The 25,176-nt window shown below is 38.2% G+C and overlaps 2 protein-coding genes across 3 annotated transcripts in view; one reads left to right on the top strand and one right to left on the bottom strand.

Annotated features, from left to right (window-relative positions):
* KLHL1 (kelch like family member 1) overlaps positions 1 to 25,176 on the top strand; it is a gene marked incomplete at its 5' end in the record, with an annotated part of 257,350 nt that overhangs the window by 139,992 nt on the left and 92,182 nt on the right. For both annotated transcript variants that reach the window (XM_080561214.1, XM_080561215.1), the window contains one exon: positions 5,085 to 5,297. In XM_080561214.1, the coding sequence (XP_080417340.1) occupies positions 5,085 to 5,297 (213 nt within the window). The remainder of the gene's footprint in view (positions 1 to 5,084; positions 5,298 to 25,176) is intronic.
* Positions 16,113 to 25,176, bottom strand: part of LOC308180126 (uncharacterized protein) — a 501,337-nt gene continuing 492,273 nt past the window's right edge. Inside the window, exon 2 of the mRNA XM_080561291.1 lies at positions 16,113 to 16,783. Coding sequence (XP_080417417.1) covers positions 16,777 to 16,783 — 7 coding nt within the window. The 3' untranslated portion in view covers positions 16,113 to 16,776. The remainder of the gene's footprint in view (positions 16,784 to 25,176) is intronic.

Raw genomic sequence — 25,176 nt, forward strand, 5'->3', positions numbered from 1 at the left:
GAGAGTTAAGGAACTTGAAAGGGCCATTCACCTTAGGAAAGAAGATACATGATAGGACAGTACATGATACATGATAGGACAGTCTTAGCAAAAGCAGGTAGTTTTAGTAATGCTGAAAATAGGGAATATAGTCTTATATGATATACAGCTGGTACAGAAAATTGGGCATACAAAGCAATTGGACAGAACTCAATGCACAGCAGCAGTAATTCCAGACTGAAATAGTGTGAGGCTTGACCAAAATCAAAATTTCTTTCAGGTTTTTAACACTTCAGCAAGTATAATATATAATTTAATATGGAAATAAGATGTGCTATTTATTCATTTACTTCATATGTTCTAATGAAGACTTATGTTTAAAACAAAAAGCAATACGATTTAAAATGTTCATTGACACTAGCTACTTACTACTTAAATAAAAAACTAGTGTATGGATGCCTATTTTCAGAATTATTTCAAGGATTTCTCATTTTCATATTGAAAAGGTCACAGTATCAAAATCAATCAGGCATAAAACTTCTTAAATAAAAACCCTTAATCCAAACCCAAAAGTACTGCTAAGCATTTTACTGCTACAGCAACTCTGATGTTGTAACAGATTCTAACTAGCACTCTCAGAACATGACATACTTTGACGGTCAAGATATGAAATTATTTCATTTTTTTAATAATGTAGAAGAAATAATTTTCAGGTTCTTTCTTACAACTGCATACATGCTGATTAGTGAATTCAATGACATAAACATCAATAAGAACTAACTTTTGCAAGATAATTTGATTCCATGTGAAATAATGATCATTACAAGTCTTGATTAAAAAAAAATCTAATTCATTTGTGCTGATAACATCATTATAAGGATATAGGTAATAGAACTCATTTTTATTAAATTCTTTGTGGTAGTAGTATAATTTCATTAGTTCATTAGTGTTCCTATGGTGCATAATCTGTTAGACTCATATACTCAGATGCTTATTTATCTACCTTCAAATATAGATATATTTTGTTTACATTATTTCACTCAGATAATACTTTATGGTCATTTAATTCTAATCCTCTCTGCTGTTGTAAAGGTTTAAAAGTGAAACAGCTCTATCATGGAAATGCTATAGCCCCACAGCAACGGTTATTTCATGATCATTTTGAAAAAGTAGGTCAGCCACATGAGACACAGCTTTCTCTGTGACTTCAGAGACTCTCATACTTTCTACTGTGTTACCTTTTCTAATTTAAAAGCAAAAATACAATACTTAATTAAAATGTTATAATTCTTGCTTAAGGGAATGGCTAAGTGAATGACCCATGCAGGAGAAGCATTAGACACATCTCAGTTGATCTTACGAGACTTATATGAGAAAAGACATGAAGACCAGATCTACAAAGTTCCTTAAGTACCAGAGTCAAAAATTACAGGTCAAAAACTGTAACTCATAAACCTTAAAACTCATAAACCTCTGTCACATAACCCTGAACATGTTTAAATGCTGAGTACCTTTTTTCTCAAAGTTACGGTTTCTGAGCTTCCATGGACCTAAGCGTTCCTAAAAGCACTTCACTACATCAGGACTGAGTAGCTCAGTGACTATCTTGGACCTGGAGAATACTATTCCGTCTATCCTGAAAAGCTTAACCAGTAGATTGCAGATATCCGTTGTATCCTGCTCCCTGAAGTGCAAAAAATGAAGGCCAACTTTATTTTAAAAGAGAAGCAGATTTTTTTTTCTGTAATGAAAACTTATAATAAACTATTTCTGTTGTGATAAAATAGCAGCCCATTGAAATACACTTTGCTGCTCCAAATGAAATGAATCTCAGGAAATTAAAATGTGGTCTATAGGTGTTATAAACTCAATAGTCAACTTAGGAACTACTAAATACTTGAAGGAGAGAGCTCTGAAGCTCTGAAAATAAAAAAAAAAACTGGATTTTAGTGTTGTTTTATATATGTAAAACATATATGAATATAACATAAATGTGTGTGTATGTATACATATACAAAGTAGTTACAGTTCTGTAAAGATTTAAAAAATAGCTATTTCTACAATACTCAGATCCGACTCACAGAAAACTACTGTAAATTCAAATGTGTAGAAGATTTGGGCTTACCAAACTCATATGTTTTGTCTGGAAACTGGTGGATATTCCTTTCAGTTAATGCTAAGTCTGTACAGAGGCTAGAATAAGTTCTCCTTAAGTATATATTCGAATGAAAACACAATTTAAAATGATAAAAAATCAATCATAATAATATTAAAAATATTATTATGAATTCAGAGCCACTGCTCTGAGTGTTCTTCAAAATTAAGTTCATAAAATGTATTCTACCATCATAATGCTTCTCAATAATGTTAGGTCTTTGAATTAATATGCTATTGCAAAGTTCGATACTGGTTCCTATTAACAAGTCAAGTTATATATTCTTCATAATGGGATTTAATGTCTGTTTAACCAACCTTAATTAAAATTTGGCTTATAAATCATTTTACTGAAAAGTGCAATGAAATTTTCTAAGTTTTATGACTTTTTAATTAAAATGAATTAAGCCAACTTTTAGTTAAGTGCCTGCAGACTATTTCCTTTACATTTCTAAGCTGTTGTACAGCATTGTAGACAAACAATTTAACCATGCTTTATTAGAAGTCAACAGATTAAAACCTCAGTCCATAAAAAAATTTTTTTAGCTACCTCTTGACATTTACTCAAGCAATTTAAAAATAACTGAGTCCTGCACTCATGGTACAACAATCCCATGCAAGGCTACAGGATGGCTGGAAAGCTGCCTGGCAGAAAGGGACCTGGGGTTATCGGTTAATAGTCAGCTGAATATGAGCCGGCAGTGTACTGAGGTGGTCAAGGAGGCCAACAGCATCCTGGCTTGTATCTGAAATAGCATCGCCAGTGGGACCAGGGAAGTGATTGTCCATCTGTATTTGTCTCTGGTGAGGCCACACCTCAAATACTGTGTTCAGTCTTGGGCCCCTCACTACAAGAAGGACATTGAGGTGGCTGGAGTTGTCCAAAGAAGGGCAATAAAGGTGCTGCAGGGTCTAGAGAACAAATCTACGGAGAAGCGGCTGAGGGAGATGGGGTTGGTTAGCCTGGAGAAAAGGAGGCTCAGGAGGCCTTACTGATCTCCAGAAATACTTTAAAGGAGGCTATAGTGGGATGGGAGTCATTCACTTCTCCTAAGCACGAATCGATAAGACAGGCCTTAAGTTGCACCACAGGAGGTTTAGGTTGTGTATTAGGAAATTTTCTTCATTGGAAGGATTGTGTAGCATTGAAATAGGCTGACCAGGGAAGTGGTTGAGTCACCATCCCTGGAGGTCTTTAAAAAATGTGTACATGTACAGCTTAGTGACATGGTTTAATGGTGGACTTGGTTTGACTTGATGATCTTAGAGGTCTTTTCCAACCTAAATTATGATTCTGCGATTCTATGATGTTTTAGTATGTAATTATCAGTTATATGAACGTAACAGCACAGTTAAGAAAGATTATGAACATATATATATATATATACACATTTGATTACCTCGTGTGTTGGCATCCCTTTTTGTTTGTGTATATAAACTTGAAAAGCTGTGCATTATTAAAAGTTTTACATGCAGAAGTGTTCAAATTCATAATAATAAGCATCACTTTCAGCTTTACTTGATTTATTTTATTTGCATGTATAAGTTGACATGTAATTGCCTCACACAATTAAATGAATTTCAGTCTCTCATGATTTTGTCATATCTGTCTTTATTATTTATCTCTATCTGCTATCTTATACCAAAACAAACAAACAAACAAAAAACCACACAGATAGTGTTAAAAAGATTCTTTTAAACAGTGACTTTCAATATATATGATGCTGGGGAATTAAAATCACCATTTCCCTGTATTAGGTGGGAATAAAAGGACAAAATATGACTTACTAGGGTCAGAGTATAATTCTGGTGTTTTAAGTCTTGGCCCACTTTTCTCTGTATCAGATATATTATCTTAATAAGATGATGTTAATTCTAGTTCAGTTCCTAATAATCAGTCAGTCTTTTCCCTGGCCCAAACCCAAACAAGCAAATATAAACAGCATCAATTTGAATTTTGACATGTTAACGGTATAGCAGTGGAGTTACCCACTTCCCTCAGTTTTGATGTTCTTCCCTTTAAGTCCTTGACTTCTGTTTTGTTATTTCTTCTCTGCTTCTCATCTTATTTTCAATGTCTATCCATAATATCATTATGAAAATTATGACTGTCTTTTATCTATCAAATCTTATAACTCATTTTTCCCACCAATACTATCCATGTTTTGTATGAATATGAGAACACACTTGCAATTTCTCCACAGAGATCAAGCTCCCAAAAAGAAACATTTGGATAAAGATACCCCTCAGAACTGCATTTCTGTTGTGTCCTGTTCTTGTAGGGTAGGTAGTTCAGAGAGCACTTCACCTAGGATGTAGTCACCTAAATAAAGTACTTTTGTTTAGTTTAATATTTTTGTTATTCCTATATGTGTAATAAATTTCAGTACTGTGAGATTTTAAATGCTGTATACATTTTGTCTGTTAGCTGGACAGTAAAAATCTATTTTAAGCAAATTCATGAAGTAATGCTAAATTCATGATCTTGATCTTTCCCTCAGCCTTATATTTATAGACAACCATTATCTGGCTATTGATAATACAGCTGTATCTGACTGACAGGTTACTTGAGAAATGTATCAGGTAGTGAAAAATACAGGGAAATGCGTGCATATGCATATAAGGATTTAAAATACATTGACTGTGCTCAATTACAACTAAATTTATAAAAATTTAAAACAGTATGCAGCTTGGCACTAGCCATTCTGGCTAACCAAATTCTGACATTTTTTAATTACAATATTACCATATTGCCTTCCTCTTGCTTTTGGAATACATTCATATATGAATTACAAATATAGCTGTTTAACTATAATCATTGTTTTTTTCTCATAAGCTGTAAGAAAGCTGGGTATGACAGATATTGACTAATCGTATGGATTTATTAGCTTTAACAACTGCTTTTGCATTTTTCCAGTATTACTGAATCTGAAATACTTTCCTCTTCTCAGGAGAATATAATGGAAGTTATAAGAAATCAAGAATTTTTACTTCTACCAGCTAAAGAACTCCATAAACTTCTTGCTAGCGATGATGTGAATGTTCCTGATGAAGAGACCATTTTCCATGCCTTAATGATGTGGGTGAAGTATGATATGCAGAGGCGATGCAGTGACCTAAGTACGCTGCTTGCTTATGTAAGATTACCACTGCTTCCACCTCAGGTAATTCTGTTTTATTTTGTTTTATTTATACTCTAATCACTGTTATTGTGAAAACTGTCATCAGTTTATAATCTGAAAATGCTGAATACTGTGGATATTTAAGAGCAATACTTTTCAGAATTAGACAAAAAGAATGGCAGCCCTTCATTCAGAGTAGCTTCAATAAATCTGAAGATTAGGCAAACAGACACTCAAGATGTGCAGAGTTGTGAACTTGGAGAGGAGTAACCACCTGCATTATAACATGCCAAAAAAGACATGTAGAATGGTAATTTTTCAAAAACAAAACAAAATAAACCAAAACAGACAGACTAAAATAATTACAACAGCAGCAACAAAACAAAACAACTACAAAAACAATAACAACAAACAACAACTTGGGCTTATGACAGATTCCAGGCTGAGTATAAACTCACTGTGCGAATGAAGAAAACTTCATATTGGGCTACATCAGGAAAACCTTTTCAGCAGGTTTCATGAAGTTATTGCGGTAATACCTGGTGTTGGTAAGGAATACCATTATTTCCAATGAATTCCAATATTTCCAGTTTTGAACTCCACAGTTCAAGAGGTATAGGCAGAAGCTGGAGAAGGTCCAGTGATGGGCTAACAAGATGGTATGTGAGCTAGGAGACGGAGGGAACAAACTTCTTCAGTTTGGTGAAGTGAATGTGTACTAGGCCAAGTGATGCCCTAGTAGCAACTTAAAACTTCTTTAAGGGTAGTTCAAATGCTGATGGAACCAAATTCTTCTTGGGGACACCACATAATTTAAGAAGAGATAAAGGCCCATAGGTTGTAGCATGCAGTAAGTCTGTCAGTTTGGACAACTTGAAAGTTTTGGACAACTTCAGTTTCGACAACTGGTTACTAGTGGTGTCTCCCAGCGCTCAGTATCGGGGCAGTTCTCTTCAATATCTTTATCAATGATCTGGACGAGGGGATAAAGTGCACCCTCAGTAATTTTGCAGATGACACTGATAGGGTGCAAGTGCTTTAGGGTAGGAAGGCTCTGCAGAGGGATCTGAATAGGCTGAACTGATGCGCCGAGGTCAGCTGTAGGAGGTTCAATGAGGCTAAGTGCCAGGTCCTGCACTTGGGGCACAACAACCCCATGCAACGCTACAGGCTGGGGAAAGAGTGGCTGGAAAGCTGGCTGGTGAAACAGAGCTGGGCATATTGGTTGATAGCTGGCTGAAAATGAGACAGCAGTGTGCTCAGGTGGCCATGGAGGCCAACAGCATCCTGGCTTGTATCTGAAATAGCATCGCCAGTGGAGCCAGGGAAGTGATTGTCCAACTGTATTTGTCTCTGGTGAGGCCACACCTCAAATACTGTGTTCAGTCTTGGGCCCCTCACTGCAAGAAGGACATTGAGGTGGCTGGAGTGTGTCCAAAGAAGCTGCTGAAGGGTCTAGAGAACATATCTACAGAGGAGCAGCTGAGAGAGCTTGGGGTTGTTTAGACTGGAGAAAAAGAGGCGGAGGGGACACCTTATTGCTCTCTACCACTACCTCAAAGGAGCGTAGCAGGGTGGGGTTCAGTCTCTTCTCTGAGGCAACAATAACAGGACAAGAAGAAATGTCCTCAAATTGTGCCAGGGGAGGTTTAGGTTGGATATTAGAAACAATTTTTTCTCTGAAAGGGTTGTGAAAAACTGGAACCAGCTGCCTAGGGAAGCAGTTGAGGCGCCATCCCTGGAGGTATACAAAACAAGTGCAGACGTGGTGCTTAGGGGTATGGTTTAATGGTGATTTGGCAGTGCTAGGTTAAAGGTTGGACTTGATGATCTTAGAGGTCTTTTCCAACCTAAATGATTCTATGATTCTTAAATACATTTTCACAGAGGCGCCGCTATTTTCACTGCCCTGCTGGTGGGGCCTTTGGAGCCATCTGGAACTGGCTGTGTCTGACATGGGGAAGGCCCTGGCTCCTCCTCACAGAGTACAGTCATACAAGCCTGCCCACTGTAAAAACCTTGCCGCACACACCCAATACAGCTAGACAGGATTAAATGAGGTTAAATGACTGCTTATAAGTGTTTCTGAGGAAGGTCACAAAACAGATAATTAGCCAGCCATGAGTAAAGTTAGAAACAGCTGCCAGTTCAGTCGTATTTGTTAAAGGTGACATTTAGATTGTTCCATAATTGTACTAGCAATAATATCAGATCATATCAATGTCTACAGGAGTTATTACTACATAGGAAGCAAGAGACAATGTTCTCACATATCTAAATCTCTTCAGGTTCATTTGAGCATAGTTACTGTTCCTTAGAGATCAAATCCTGAACTGAGGGTCTGATGAATGAATAAAGAATTCAATGATACAGCAAAAAATATTGTTGAGCTTTTTCATCCTTGTCTATGAGTCTGCAAAATTTATTTCCTTCAGACCATGCAATAAAAATGACAAAAAGAATATGAGGCAAATACTTTTGGTTGTGAATCCTTGTTGCTATTCTGAATATTAACCTTCCAGGACGACTCTTTCTTACCCAAAATCTGGAAGGAAATCCAAGTTCAAATGCCTTAAAAATCAAGTAGAAGTTAATACTGGAATCCTCAAACAGCATCCCAAGTTTCCTTTGCATTGCATATATGACACTGCAAAACAAAAAGAAAAATTGAGAGACCTCAACCACCAGAGGTCAGTCACCTTTACTGATCAGTTTTTAACTCAGTCCCTGGCTCTAGACTGGACCATTTCAGTTAGCTCTTTTTTAGACAAGTATGTTAGCCCAGCTGATTCTGTTAGCTCAGTTGATTCTTGCCACGATCTGTTTACCAGTGTAAGCAAAGCATATGATTCTCTAACATGCTTAACTAGTTATTCTGTTTCAGTTAATTGTTTGAAGAATATGGGAAGAAAAATGAAGGTAGACTAAGAGTGGCCCCTCACAACACACTCTTTATGAGGTTTCAAGGAAAAAAAGCAGGAAAAGAATGCTTAGAAGAAGATTAAAATGAGATCTATCATAAATCATGATGCTGAGATTTACAGGCACTGTTTCATAGTGAAATCCTAGAAGGTCTGTGTTGTTTTTGTTTATTTGTTTGTTTGTTTAATTGGGGTTTTTGTTTTTGTTAGTTTACTTGCTTTTGTTTTTTGATTTTGCTTTCCAACATAAAATATGCTATAAAGAAAACACTGTCAAAGATGACAAAGTTTCAGGTTTCTATGTCAGAAATGTAAGTTTATTTTTCAATCTCTGTGCCAGCTGAGAAACTAGCACACAATGCTATGCATCTGTGCAGTCCATAAGGACTAAATTCTAAATCTAGACATTTAAAAAAGCGAATGTAAACTGTTCACATATCAGCCTCACCATTAGCTTTTACTGTGTACAAAGAAATCATGTAGGCTATGTTGGGTGCTGGTCCCTGACCTAGTTCTTCAAAATATTTTTCTTTCTAATAAATATCTTCAAGATCTAGCGTTAGAGAATTGAGTGAGGCTATATGAAAGGAAGTCATAAGTCATTTGAAAGGAATACTGTTTTGTTTGTTCTGTGGATTACTGAAAGCTATGAAAAAGAGAAAATGGATTTGAAAACAAACAAAAAAATACAATTCCTTTGCTATTTGATAGCCTCATGTAAAATATCGTATTATGTATGTGCACATGTAAAGTATGTGCATATGTAAAGTATGCAATAATATATAAAGCATCAGGTGAATTAATTAAGAGGCAAGATTTCAAACTACTGTGTTTGGAAGCTCCTGATCATATTACAGAATCTAAATATATGTCTCACTAATTTATCTGTATTTGTTGAATAAATAGGAATTCTACTGGAATTCTACTTCATCTAGGCATCACATACTTTGCTTACCTCTGCATTGCTCATTGCAGTTATTCCTGCATTACCAAGCTGAGTGTTGTAGGTCTTTATCCATAATGCTAAAGGCAAGCCCCTGTATAGTTGACTTTCTTCTGGGTTTCTTCTAGTTTCTCTGTGGCCCCAGTAAGGAAGGATATCCTGAGACATGTCTAATAGCCCTAGTGTCCCTCGTTTATGAAGTGAAACTGTGCCAACTTTATTATACATCATCCTCATGAGAATATCCTGGACACCTTAAGTTGTCTGAAGTATGACTACATCCCATGTTTAGCAACTGAATTAAATCCTAGATTTCACAGAATCATAGAATCATAGAATGGTTTGGGTTGGAAGGGACCTTAAAGACCATCTAATTCCAACCCCATTGCCATGGGCAGGGACACCTAGACCAGGATGATCCACTAGACCAGGATGCTCAAAGCCCCATCCAACTTGGCCTTGAACACTTCCAGGGATGTGGCATCCACAGCATCTCTGGGCAACCTGTTCCAGTGCCTCACCATCTTCTGAGTAAAGAACTTCCTCCTTATATCTAATCTACATCTACCCTCTTTTAGTTTAAAGCCATTACCCCTTGTCCTATGACTATACTCCCTGACAAAGAGTCCCTCCCCAGCTGTCCTGTAGGCCCCCTTTAGGTATTGGAAGGCTGCTATAAGATCTTCCCAGAGCTTTCTCCTCTCCAGGCTGAACAACCCCAACTCCCTCAGCCTTAGTTGATCATCCTCATGGCCCTACTCTGGACTTGTTCTAATACTTCCATGTCCTTCTTGTGTTGGGGTCCCCAGAGCTGAAGTTTTAACAGAAAGTTATTGAGAACTGTAGGTGGAAATGTATTTTTTATTACCAAGAGGTGAAATTTTCCCTATTATGGTTTATACTTAAGTAAAAATCCAATAAAACATTGTCATTTTCATTGCACTGAAAATTAACTGAAAAGCTCTCTGAGAGAAGCAGGGTCAAAATTAAAATCTAATCACTAGACCTTGAGAAAACAGATCTGGGTTCCTTACTTTTAAATGCACTAAAAAAGATGAAGTCATAGAATAAAAAGATTATTAACAGATTGGAAAGATTGACTGAAAATGAAGGATTAAATTTATAGCCTCTGTTTTATGATGCCTCCTTTCACTCTCAAGGTTCTTTAATTATAATGGCAGTGTGGTCAGACTTAAGTAATAGGATATCAAAATATATAATTCAGAATTCAGACAGCTCACCTCATCTTTTTCTGACCCTTTCCCAAAATAGAATAGTTTCTTCTGTGCTTGTGTCTCCTGTTCCAGGACTGAAGCTGCATCTGGAAATATCCTCCAGCAATTCAGCAGCATGTTTGAGCCTCTGCCTAGCCCTGTATGTTCTGCTAGTGCTAGTGAAACCCCATTTACTGAGATAAAACAATCAATTGTTTTTGCTGAATGTCTGAATACAGTGTAATATAGCTGTTAGTGTCAAGACTACAGCATGAGCCAAGAATGTGTGCAGCTTCTTTTGGGCAAAACATTCTTTTTACTACATTTCTTAAGAACATGAGGAATTGCTGATGATTGATGGGTTGCTGAAGAAATTTACAAGCAAGAGTTCAGAGTTAACACATCATAGTAGGTGCCTAGAATAGCATGACTAGTAAGAATGAGGATGTTAAGCATATGTTTTAATGGATCTCAGCAGAGGCATGCATGATAAAGGATACAAATATTTACTTGCAGAAATGGCTAAGTTAAAGATAACTTGTACTCCACCAGCACATTGTGTTTATAATGGATGTTTTTGCAATGACTTGTAATAGTAGATCATCAGTTAACAATAAAAGCTAAAAAGCTGCATAGGATAAAAAATAAATATTATTGCCTTTATGCCTGCAACACTTCTAATAATACCCCTTTTACAGGCTTGCTAGTCACATCAGTAGGATAATGCATAACCTTTGAGTATTAAATACACTGTGGCTCAGATTCAGTGAAACTAATGTAGGCATCTAAATTAGATTTCTTGCCCAGGGACAGAACCAATCCTGTCCTAAGGTGAAATATTTAAATATCCTGTAAAATCACTAGGGAGAAAGTGAACTGATCTACCTTTTGTGAATCTGTGGTTCTATCCTTATTTCTACAGAGATGCTGTAGGTAACCTGTAGAAAATGCTGCCACTAAATCCTCTCAGAATGCACACATTACAACCGATCGTATATGATTTTAAAGTGTGTGCTAATTTCCATATTACACTCAAGTAAATCCTAGGCTGGCTAACTGACATTGTGAGACAAACTTGCAAGTTCCTTGCATGGGAAGGAATTTGTGAAAGAGGTATTTTTGTCTCCAACTGAAAAACAGTTAACCAGAGAGTCATCAGTATGCTGAGATTCATCGGTTCTAAAGTTTTCAGCCCTTCGGGGCTAAATGAAGAAATTGCAGAAACCTTTGCAGGAGGACAGCCTGCTCCACCAGGGGCCTCTCCAGAGGCCACAGGGGAACTTCTGCTCCGGCACCTGCAGCACCTCCTGCCCTCCTTCTGCACTGACCTTGGGGTCTGCAGGGCTGGTTCTCACTTGTCTCTCCCAGCTGCTGTTGTGCTGCAGGTTTCTTCCCTTTCCTAAATCTGCTCTCACAGAGGTATAAACAACATCACTGGCTCTGTCCAGTGGCAGGTCCCTTTGGAGCTGGCTGCAACTGGCCCTTATCTGACATGGGGCAGCTCCTGGATTCTTCTCACAGAGGCCACCCCTGCAGCCCCCTGCTACCAAAGCTTTACCACATAAGCATTACCCAATACAATGTATTAGTAGAATTATTCATTTTGGGCATTTGTAACATTTATCCTTGAAATATACTATATGGAAAAGGTATTTAAGTTATAGACCGTTCCATTTATACAAGGTTTTCTTGTCTTTTTTTTTTTTTTTCCTATTTTTAAGGGCGACAGATCATATTTGAAACAGAAAAAGATTATTTAGGGGAAAAGTGATTCTTTTGTATGCCATTTCTTTCTACTTTACTCTTTTGTAGGAGATTTATCAAAATGACATCAATTTTGCTGTACTACAGTTAACTTCAGTAAATAGGTAACTATTAATTAAATACAAACAAAAAAGTATTTTGCAAATGTAGGCTATTACTTGTTATTGACCAAATAGCATTTGCCTTCCATTTCTTGGTATCTGTCATGCTTTTATCAAATCCTTTACTTCATTTATCGCTTTGAGAAAAGAAAAAAATAATTTGATTCAGAACAGCTTGAAATGAAAATATCTACCTCTGAACTAAAGGAGACATAGAATAATTTACCACAGTCCAACCTTTTTGCTGCAGCTAGTTTCCTTATGTATTTCCTTATGTATTTCCTCTTTTTTATGTGATTTGTTCGGTTGTTTGTTTGCCTTCCTTAGGAACACAGTGTGCCGTCTATAACTTTTCTTATTTCTTATAGAGCACTTTAACAGAATTACAAAATATGCAGGAATACCAAAATTATGATAGTACATTTTTATTTTTTTTCCTCAAAGATTAGAGAAGAAAAAACAACATACCTTAGGACAGATTCATTTTCCCTAACTGTAGATATCTGGAAATTAAATATCTTACAACTGAGATTTTATTTACTTTAGTTAGTTAGTTTAAGAATAGATTTATCTTGACATAAACATTTTTTCTTCTTTCCATATATTATGGAGAAAGCCTAGTATGATGAAATCAAATATAGATGCTGGCATCTATATAATTAGGTATAGATAAATCTTGCATCTTAGATTTTGTGCTCCATATTTTATAAAATCATGGTCAAAAGACATCATCAGAGACAGATGTATAATCATTTATAATAAATGCATAAATACATAGATAGATTAGATAGATAGATAGATAGATAGATAGATAGATAGATAGATAATGGTTACTGTTTTCCTAAAATGAATAGCATTTGATTCACCACCACATCAGGGTGATAAATAAATTGTTCAAATTGGTGCCAGTTTCACCCAGTAGTGCTATTTAGTCTGACACAAGTCAGCGTGTGTGCCAAAAAGTGTGGGCATATTTAAGAATTAATTTAAAAGTAAAGTTTGAACAGTGTGGTAAAAGATAAGGGACCACTTATACAAATAATATGAAGATTTTAATAAATGGGCTCATTAAATCATAAGCTTTGGGGAAGTGTTAATGCTGTGAAAGTGGTTTCAACAGCACATTTTAATTACTTATCACAGGTGCTACCAATGAATATTCCAATCCCATTACTCAGTCAGTTCATTCAAGAAAGTGGGAGAAAATAATCAGTTTCTTCATTTTTATATCATAAGCAAAGCCTCAGAGAATGTGTGTGTGATTGTTTGTTTATCTAATATATTCATTTTTGTAACCTAATGATAGTTTAAGGAAAACAAACTTCAGTTATTCTTCTTGGGTGTTGTACCCTGAGGATTACAATTAAAGGGTAGAATGTCCCAGAAGATTTATTCTGAGTAAGATTTTTTTTTTTTTTAATGTGTGGGTAAGAGGTTGAAACGATAAGTCAATTAAACACTGAACACATTTACAGTGAGTTGGTCACCAAATATACCAGTGTAGTAGATGTCAGAGTTCAGTTGTTAGACATAAAACAAGACCATCCATTATTATTGTTATGTGACTAATCTCTTTACAATATATTATCACCTGCTTAGCTATATAGATCACAGACTTACAGACGAACTAGTGAAAGTGTGTTGTCTAAGTAATAAATCTTAACCATAGAATCATAGAATGGCTTGGGTTGCAAGGGACATTAAAGATCATATAGTTATAGAATGGTTAGTCATATGTTTCAAGAGTGAATTGGTCTAGACTTTCTTAAAGATCCTCAAGTCTGCGACACCACTGAGGAGGAAAATTTCCCTTCTTTGAAAATACAGAAATCTGAGGGATTAATTACATAATGTAGTGTTTATAAAAATAAAAATTGTGTATTTTTCCTTATTAGAAAGTGTTACTTATTCTCTCTTGCCGAAAACTGTTCTTTTCTATAGGTGTCAAACAGGAAATTCAGTTACTGTTACAAGAGCAAAAATTAAAGTGAAATTGAAAGAGACAAGCTGTATTTTAATTCCATTCCACGGTATCATTATGCTATTCGTTTCATGATTCTGTTTCACTTTTACCTTGGACAAAGGAAGAAAAAACTATTTTCGAACTACCCCATAGTAATGGAGAACTCTTGGTTCTGAGATACATTCTTTTATTTTTTTCTTAGGCATATAAGCACTATCATACAAAACAACAACAACAACAAAAAAAACCAGCTATGAAGTAAGGACATTTAGGATCAGCAGAAATGATCAGAAAATGTAAATTTTCAATTGAATTAGAAGAAGTAAGAAAACTAGGCTATATTTTCTGCAGGAAAACAAACAAAACCAAGTCAACATAAACAAAAGACAAAGGAAAAACAAACACAAAAAAACACATGGTATGTAAATATTCTTTGATTCTGAAGATTTCAATGTGAAAGCCAAATTATTTTGAAAGTTCCTTTTTTTTCATGGATTTTCTTTCAGTCTTGGAAAAGTAACAAAATTTATTATTAATTCTTTTTCTTTTTTGTAACATATATGTTTATAAGCAGTTTTTTCAGGGTTGTGTGACCTGTGAAAGAGATGGTAAAAAAAAAATAAATCTGTCACTGAAAGCTTACTCATGTATCTTTCTGAGCCCCAAAAAGGGTGTTTGCATTTACACCTTTGTTCTTGGGTAAATGCCAGGGAGTTAAATAATTAAACTGAATTTCATTGTAATGCCTGTTAAAGAATCAAGAAATATGTGAAAACATAAATGGCCGCTTAAAAATACTTGTTTGTGAAGACTAATGTGTAATTGGTTAACTCAAGAATATACTTTTTACATTGATTTTTGTAATAAGTGCTAGTGCTGAGTTTTTTCTCTGCTCATATTATATTAATTTTTGGAATTTTCAGTATGATTTTCACAGAATCACAGAATCGTCTAGGTTGGAAGAGACCTCCAAGATCACCTAGTCCAACCTCTGACCTAACACTAACAAGTCCTCCACTAAACCATATCACTAAGCTCAACATCTAAACGTCTTTTAAAGACCTCCAGGGATGGTGACTCAACCACTTCCCTGGGCAGCCCATTCCAATGCCTAACAACCCTTTCAGTAAAGTTTTTCCTAATATCAGACCTAAAGCTCCCCTGGCACAACTTTAGCCCATTCCCCCTCATCCTGTCACCAGGCACGTGGGAGAATAGACCAGCCCCTACCTCGCTACAGCCTCCTTTAAGGTAACTGTAGAGAGCGATAAGGTCTCCCCTGAGCCTCCTCTTCTCCAGGCTGAACAACCCCAGCTCCCTCAGCCGCTCCTCTTAAGATTTGTTCTCCAGACCCCTCACCAGCTTCGTCGCCCTTCTCTGGACTCTCTCGAGCACCTCCATGTCCTCCTTGTAGCGAGGGGCCCAAAACTGAACACAGTACTCGAGCTGCGGCCTCACCAGAGCCAAGTACAGGAGGAAAATCACTTCCCTAGCCCTGCTGGCCACACTGTTTCTTATACAAGCCAGGATGCTGTTGGCCTTCCGGGCCACCTGAGCACACTGCTGGCTCATATTCAGCCAACTATCAACCAGTACTCCCAGGTCCTTCTCTGCCAGGCAGCTTTCCAACCACTCATCTCCCAGCCTGTAGCTCTGCTTGGGGTTGTTGTGCCCCAGGTGCAAGACCTGCCACTTGGCCTTCTTGAACTTCATACAGTTGGCCTCAGCCCATCGGTCCAGCCTATCCAAATCCTCCTGCAGAGCCTTCCTTCCCTTGAGCAGATCGACACACGCACCTAACTTGGTGTCATCTGCAAACTTACTGAGGGTGCACCCGATCCCCTCATCCAGATCATTGATAAAGATATTATATAGAGGACTGGCCCAATACTGAGCCCTGGGGGACGCAACTAGTGACTGACCTCCAACTGGATTTGGCTCCATTCACCACAACTCTTTAGGCCCGGCTATCCAGCCAGTTTTTAAACCAATGAAGCATACGCCAGTCCAGGCCATGAGCAGCCAGTTTCTTGAGGAGAATGTTGTGGGAAATGGTATCAAAGTTACCTTACTACCTTACTACCTTACTGAAGTCAAGGTAGAACACATCCACAGCCTTTCCCTCATCCACCAAGCGCGTCACTTTGACATAGAAGGAGATCAGGTTTGTCAAGCAGGACCTGCCTTTCATAAACCTATGCTGACTGGGCCTGATCGCCTGCTTGCCCTGCAAGTGCCGCGTGATGACACTCAAGATAATCTGCTCCATGAGCTTCCCTGGCACTGAGGTCAAACTAACAGGCCTATAGTTCCCCGGGTCTACCTTCCGGCCCTTCTTGTAGATGGGCGTCACGTTTGCTAGCCGCCAGTCGACTCGGACCTCCCCTGATAGCCAGGACTGCCGATAAATGATGGAAAGCGGCTTGGCCAGCTCCTCCGCCAGTTCTCTCAATACCCTCGAGTGGATCCCATCCGGCCCCATTGGCTTGCATACATCCAAGTGCTGTAGCAGGTCGCCAAACATTTCCTCATGGATAGCGAGGGCCACTTTCTGCTCCCCATCCCCTTCCACCAGCTGAGGGTACTGGGTATCCAGAGAACAACCGGTCTTGCCGCTAAAGACTGAGGCAAAGAAGGCATTAAGCACGTCAGCCTTTTCCTCATCTTTTGTAACTAAGTTTCCCCCCCCATCCAGTAAAGGATGGAGATTGTCCTTAGTCCTCCTTTTTGTGTTGATGTATTTGTAAAAACGTTTTTTGTTATCTTTAACGGCAGTAGCCAGATTGAGCTCCAGATGAGCTTTGGCCTTTCTAATTTTGTCCCTGCACAGCCTCGCAACATCCTTATAGTCCTCGTGAGTGGCCCCCCCTCTTTTCCAAAGATTATAAACCCTCCTTTTTTTCCTAAGCTCGAGCCACAACTCTCTGCTCAGCCAGGCCGGTCTTCTTCCGCGTCGGCTTGTCTTTGGGCACGTGGGGACAGACCACTCCTGAGCCATTAAGATTTCCTTCTTGAAGTGTGCCCAGCCTTCCTGGACTCCTCTGCCCTTCAGAACCACCTCCCAAGGGACTCTGCCAGCCAGTGTCCTGAACAGCTCAAAGTCAGCCCTCCAGAAGTCCAAGACAGCAGTTTTACTGATCCCCTTCCTGACTTCGCCAAGAATAGAGAGCTCTACCATTTCGTGGTCACTCTGCCCAAGACAGCTCCCAACCACCACATCTCCCACCAGTCCTTCTCTGTTTGTGAACAGAAAGTCTAGTGGGGCACCACCCCTGGTAGGCTCTCTAACCAGCTGCGTCAGGAAGCTATCTTCCACGCCCTCCAGAAACCACCTAGACTGCTGGGAGGCTGGCTGCTCTGGGCTGTGTTGTGCTTCCAGGATATGTCTGGGAAGTTGAAGTCCCGCACAAGAACAAGCGCTGACGATTTCGCAAGTTCTGCCAGCTGCCTGCAGAACTCCTCATCTGTCTCCTCATCCTGGTTCAGCGGTCTATAACAGACCCCCACCAGGATGCTTGCCTTGTTGGCCTTCCCGCTGATCCTAACCCACAGAGACTCAACCTTATCATTCCCAGCCTCAAGTTCCACAACATCAAAACACTCTCTAATACAGAGAGCCACACCACCACCCCTTCTGTGCTGCCTGTCCCTTCTGAAGAGCCTGTAGCCAGATGTTGCAGCACTCCAGTCATGAGAGTGGTCCCACCACGTTTCCGTGATGGCAACCAAGTCATAGCCTGCCTGCTGCACGATGGCTTCCAGCTCCTCTTGTTTGTTACCCGTGCTGCGTGCATTAGTGTAGATGCACTTCAGTCGGGCCATTGCCTTCTCCCCCGGCCTTGCCATTGTTCCCCCTGGCACAGCTCCAACAAGCCTTATTTCAGCCCCGTCCCACTTCTTACCTAGTTTAAAGCCCTCTTAATGAGCCCTGTCAGCTCCTGGGTTAGGATCTGTTTTCCCCATAGAGATAGGGACCCATCTGCGGCCATCAGGCAGGGTGCCGAGTAAAGCGCCCCACGGTCAAAAAAAGCAAAACTTCTGTGTTGGCACCAGCCTCTGAGCCACATGTTTATCAGGTGGGCTTTCTGTGTCCTCTCTGTACCCCTCCCTGCCACTGTAGGGATGGACGAAAACACCACCTGTACTCCCGCTCCATCCACTAACTGTCCCAGTCCCCTAAAGTCTCATTTGATAGCCTACTATACTTTATGACAGTAAATAGGTAAAGTGATTTAGGATAAAACAATATGAGATTTGGAAACCATCTGGAATGTGTTAATCTAGATTAAATATTTTTGCACCAGAAAAACAAATTAATTTGAACAGTACAAGAAAAAAATAAAGCAAAATCTTTCGTTAAGCTGTTCCATCTCCCAACCTTATTGGACTTTTACTAAAAAAAATAAAATAAAACTTCTGTCAGTTCTAAAGCAGAAAATGGGTTTAAATGGTTTATAATAATACAAAGTCACACTTTATCTGAAACCCTGCCTATTTTTACTGATTTCAACCTTCTTACTGAGATTAGCATTTAAATTATCTACCATCAATTTTATTTAAGTTTTTAACAATGACTGATGGCTATTCAATAGCTGTAGACTAAACCAAAGATCTTGTTCATATCATCCATCATTTTAATCCCAAGGAAGACATAGATGTATCCATTAAGGTAGAATCCTGAATTAATATAAGCATGACCAAATGCATTCATAGAAAGATAGATCCGTTCAGTATACTGTTATTATTCATTCAGTATACTTTTGTTTCTATCTATAAGCTCAAGTTTAGCTGCAAATAATTACATTTGACATCAGGTTGTTCTTGGAAAAATAAATAGCAAAACTACAATCATTGCAGATTTGTCCTGAAAAACACGCTATCTCCAAAATCAAAAAATGTAAATGAAAACTGCTGATCAGTTGCCATTTGCAGAACCAATGTTCAGATCAGTCAAGGAAGCGTGCATAAATTTTAGGAAAATGGAGCATTTCATCAAACTCTTTAAGATGAAACAAACAAATGAAATTAATTAATTCACTGCTTTGTTTACCTAATAGGTTCAGAAGTTTCTAAAGAAGGATAAGGAGCTTAAAAATTATTAAACAATTAGTCTTTATAACAAGAGGTTTTGTATCCAACAGAGGCAGCTCAGAGATGTTTCATTTTGTAAAAAAGATAGTAATACTATGTGAGAGGTTTTTTTTTTCTTTCGTGTTTGCAGTATAGCATGAATAGCCTAGCTAATATTTCTTAAAATAGTTATATACATTTTTAATCAGGATTTTAATTGTAATTATGATTATTTTAAGTTTAATTAATTTTAATTAGGTTGAATTCTGCAGTTATGATGGAATTTGCAGGCATTTCTATCAGTTGCCTAGAAAATACAGTGTAAAACAGTTTATTCCTTTCACCACATTAGGGAACTAAACTAATTCCATTCATATACCAGTACAGTGACATAAGAATAATGACTTCTTTTTCTACCAGCTTTAGACAGATAAAAAAGTTTCTATTAGGGCAGGATATATGTGGTAAGATTTTGAAGATGGACTAACAGTTCTTTTAAGGAAAGTTTTAAAATGATTTTTATACTGTCCAGGAATTGATACAAACCATTTATTTGTTTTTAATCTGTACAAAGAAAAATAGTGACCTTACCCTTCAGCAGCCTGTTCTTTCCTAGTAGCTGTATTACTATGATCAACAATAACCAACCATAACAAATCTGTACATGGAAGAAAACACATAAAAGGATGATGGTGGCTAATCAAATCTCTCTCTTGAAGACCATTCAATATGCACACTCTGTGTCATTCTTGCTTCAGATTTTTGTTTCATATGGTAATGCGTTTCTCTGATTCAAGGTTGTCAAGTGACTTCAGATACATTTTGGATCAAGAAAGAGACTCAGGGGCTTTGTTAAACAAAATGTGCCATAAAAATCTGCATTTCATTTACTCACAGTTCATTTAAAGGATTTTAAGCTTTTTGTTCTTCTATTATGATTATTAATACTATTAGGATAAGACAAATCCTGTGTTCTGCATGACATTGGCATGTAGATTTCTGAGGGCACAGGACTCTATGTGTTTTACAGGGAAAATGAATCTGGATGCTGGGAGAATTTTTAAAGAATAGGAAATTGCTTTCTGCCTACTGTAAAATTAATATATTTGGGTATTGAATTCTATTCAGGGTATAGTATAATGATATGTCATTAAGGACTATTCAAGGCACTAAATCAGAATAAATATGCAAAGAACATAAAACATTTTGAATAATGCTGTGCCCTTTTGACAGCAACTATCACTTGAAATTAGAAGACAAAATCTTTTCAAGTGGTAAAAGAAAAGAGTTTGTTAGGATACGATCTGATTTGAGAGAGTAAGACAGAGAGAAGGAAACACCAAATAGAGATAAGTACTTTGCTTTGGCCAGATTTTGAGATACATTATCAAAGCAAAATGATCAATTCAGACATACTGGAACTAACGGACAATGGATAATGTAATATTCAAATACTTTTATATTGTTCATACTCATTACCTGAAGAAAAGAACTTAAAAGCTTAAAAAATTTAATGAAGACCAAAATATTATCCCCATAATTAGTCAATGGCCTGTTATGTCATCTCAGATAAGAACAGTTGAAATGTGTTGTCTTTATTTTAAGATTATTTTCTGGACTCTATACATTTTTCTCCTAATGATTAGTGTTACCAGTGCTCCATCTCAATTTTTAAGCAATAAGTTGAAAAACTTGCTTTGTGTCAGTCCTGATTCTTTGTGGCTTCCAGTTTCCTACAGTGTTAACAGAAATCTCCTTTTCCTTGAGGAACAAAAGCCTTAGAAATCTAGTCCAGAATAAGTCTTCGGAAAGCAAAAAATAATTGTTTTTACAGCACTGTGGTTACTTCACAGTTCTGTGTTTGCATCTCTTAATAAAAAGCTTCTGTCATTACCATTTACATAAATATGGGCTCCTCTGAAGTTTAGTTTTATAATATCAAAATTTACAGTAATATACATAAAAAGTCTGATAATTGAAAAGATCCTGTGGGAGGTCCTAAGGTTCTATACATTTTTAGTTATAATAATATTTGCAAATAAATATCTGTTTTGAAATTAGCCTAACATAATATAAGACTTCTTTGCAAAACAGAATGACTTATGTAGCTGTCTCTAAGGTATGGAAGATCAGGCATGATTATTCTAGCTTTAGTCCTATAGTGGTAGGAATCCGATAATGTTTCCTTATCTCCCCTTTTGGGCAATCACTTTTATGACTGAGGCACATCTGAGGTAGTGGAATTTCAGATTTATTTTCCCTTGATTAATGGAATATTGTCTCATTTCACAGTTTTTACAAAGTAGGAAGTGCTGTCTGAACAATCATGACATGTTTCATAGAATCATAAATGGGCTTGTGTTGGAAGGGACCTTAAAGATCATCTAATTCTAACCTCCCTGCCATGGGCAAGGACACCTCCCACCAGACCAGGTTGCTCAAAGCCCCATCCAACCTGGCCTTTAACACCTCCAGGGATGGGGCATCCACAGCTTCTCTGGGCAACCTGTTCAGGTGCCTCACCACCCTCTGAGTGAAGAATTTTCTCCTAATCTAAATCTACTCTCTTTTAGTTTATAACCATTCCCCCTTGTCCTATCATTATCTGCTGGAGCAAAACGTTGCTCTCCATCTTTTTTACAAGCCCCCTTTAAGTACTGAAAGGCTGCAATGAGGTCTCCCTGGAGCCTTCTCTTCTTCAGGCTGAATATTCCCAGTGCTCTCCCTCCCAGTGAGGAGGGGAGTGAGAGAATGGTAGTGGTGGAGCGCAACTGCCCAGCTTGGTGAAGCCACCACACTCTGCTATCTACAGATGACGTAATGATAAGGATTTACCAGTACCATGATAAGGATTTACCAGTACCGTGGTGATACTGCAGATCTACATGAGTGTTTTTAGGTACTGACAGAAGTTTTATTTGCTTTTTCTTCCACAATATCACAGTATACCTGCTACAGCAAATACTGTCTTCTTTCCCAGATCTGCAATGTCTTAGATGCTAATTGACCCATTTTATTCTCAAGGTGAGACAGATCTGTGTTCTCTCTCTTCGTGTTGCTTTCTATAGTCTTGTAGACTTGCCAAGAGTGGGGTGCAGAGGCAGAGAGGGTTAATATTCCCTTCCCATGCGGGTGGCATCCTTTTTTTCCTTAACAGTGGTGGACTTCCATTCTAGATGCCAGAGGTTCAACAGAGGAGCATGGGACCTCTCCATCTCTTAGTTGATCATTTCTGTGGATGTGAGTTTTCATTTAATATCATTCAAAGGAAATAATCAAATCAGTAATACTCTCACATGGATCATACTTTTACTCAGCTGGGCAGTTGAGCTCCATCACAACCACCTACCCCACTCCAAAGGGAAAAGGGGAGAAAATACAATGGAAAGGGCTCAAGGGTTGAGATAAGGTCAGGGAAATCACTCAACAATTATCATCATGAGCAAAACAGATTCACTGCAGGGAGATTAATAAAATTTATTACCTATTAATAACAAGTGAGAGAAGTGAGAAACTAAAAGGAAATTAAAAACACCTTCCCCCAATCCGCCCTCTTCTACATACTCCTCCCAAGCGGTGCAGGGGAATGGGGAATGGGGGCTGCGGTCAGTCCCTAACGCTTTGTCTCCACCACTCCTTCATGGTCACTCTCTGCCCCTGCTCCACATGGGGTCCCTCCCACGGGATGCCATCCTTCCCAAACTGATCCTGTGGGGGCTGCCCATAGGCAGCAGCTCTTCAAGAATTGCTCCAATATGTGTCTGTACCACGGGGTCTATCTGTCAGGAATAGAGTGCTCCTGTGGGGGCTCTCCATGGGCCGCAGCCTCCTCCAGGCCACATCCACCTGCTCCACCGGGGGCTCCTCCACGGGCTGCAGCGTGGAGATCTGCTCCGTGTGGGACCCATGGGCTGCAGGGGGACAGCCTGCTCCACCAGGGGCTTCCCTACAGGCCGCAGGGGAACTGCTGCTCTGTGCCTGGAGCACCTCCTGCCCTCCTGCTGCACTGACCTTGGTGTCTGCAGGGCTGGTTCTCATTCTCACTATTTCAGCTTCTGTTGTCCAGCATTTTTTTCCCCCTTTCTTAAATCTGCTCTCACAGAGGCACAAACAACGTCACTTATTGGCTCGGCTCTGGCCAATGTCTGGTCCCTTTGGAGCCAGCTGAAATCGACCCTTATCTAACATGGGGCAGTTTCTGTACTCTTCTCATAGCCCCTGCATCTCCCGCTACCAAAACCTTGCTATGTAAACCCAATGCAAGTGGCTAGGGGAGTTTTCTGAGGTTACTGCAAAAGTAGAGCTTCTCACAAGCTGTGAAAGGTGAAGACCTCAGTAGTAAGGGTGCAGTCCCACAGTGTGCCCACTGTCAGTCCCACTATCTGTCACTGTACCAGTACCAACCTCCTGCTGCTGTGCTCATTAGATTTGACTTTCCTTTCGGCAGTACTTGACTACTTTTCACTCCAGATCTCAAATTGAATTTGCTTCCCTGAAATGAAGCATGCCAACTCTCTGCAGCATTGTGTTGAAGGTAATTTAGAAGTACAGCTGAGAAAGGACTTGTTGTTGTGTTTTTGTTGTTGTTGTTGTTGTTTTATCAGTGTTTTTTAAAATGGTAAAAATGAGAAACACAGTGACACAAAGTTACTAAAAATTCTCAGAATATTGGTAGTCTGAGAAATTCAAGCAGCTCCAAAACCAGTATAGTAGTTTAACTCTGCTGAAGTAGCACCAACATGGTTCTAAAAAGCAACAGCTCTGTGAAATTCTACGTGTTACTAAACTCAGAAATCTTCATTTAATGTTAGATACATTTCTCTTTTAATTAAGTGTGTCATAGCTATGAAGTAGTAAGCTGAACATAGTAGGGTTTCCAGGGAAACATCCTTTTTAATTGAATTTCCTGGTCACATGTATCCTGATTAAATGTATTGAATATTTTAATGTAATAAGGAAAGATAGCTATGGACTAGAAAATATTTAAACAGAATATTGAAACAGACAAGATAAAACAGTTGGCTTTATGTTCCATTTGTTTTTTCTAAACAATAGCTGAAATTTCAACTTTTTTTTTTTTGTAAACTCACAGAGTTTAGCCCTTAGATTACTCAGAAATCCACTGTTTATCACAAATTAGCCAATGTGACAGAATAAGTACATAGGAGTAGAGGAATTAATATTTTTCACAAAATTATTTTTCTCATACCTGCACCATTGGGAAAAGTGCACGAGATAGCATGTTTTACCCCATCATAACATAACAAGGAGATCTTTATTATTTCTTTCTTTTGAACAAAAAAATATTTTTATGGTTTGGCCATTGAATAAAACTTTATTTATTTATTCATGAGGGAAAAAATGCAGGTTGCTGTCTGCTTTTTGAAGTTTTCAATAGAAATGGTTTCTCATTTCCAGGATGTATTTCTAATCACAAAGAAAAAGAGATGCAGTCTTTATTTGTTGCTGGTGCATGAAATCTCCATATTTTTGGACAGGACAGTGTTCATTGATTATCACTCCTGTATTTAAAACATATGGCAATTCAGTTGCAAGATCTTATAAATACTTATTTTAAGAGTCTAAGCACAGATTATAACACCAGAATATAGACGTAGCTGTCTGACCGGAAGTCAACAAATATGATTGTTGGACTTTCATCCTTGCTGGTAAAATAGGTTTGTCATAAAAAAAACTTGTCAATTGCATTAATTCCATTAAGCATTAGGAAACGTAGGCTACTATACATTATCTCAAATTTATGCAGAGGAAACTGATAATTTGATTTCTCAGCTTTGTTGTGCCTGTATGATGATAAATTAATTTTTGACAGAGTACACTGTTTGGTTCAGTATCCCTAAATGATATAGCATTTTGCAAGAGAAAGCTTCATCCTGTTTAAAACTCTGAACGTGATTTGTCTTTAGATCTTTGATTTTTCATCT

Source organism: Anser brachyrhynchus, assembly GCF_964034855.1.
Source record: "Anser brachyrhynchus genome assembly, chromosome: 1".
In the NCBI taxonomy this organism is placed as follows: Eukaryota; Metazoa; Chordata; class Aves; order Anseriformes; family Anatidae; genus Anser; species Anser brachyrhynchus.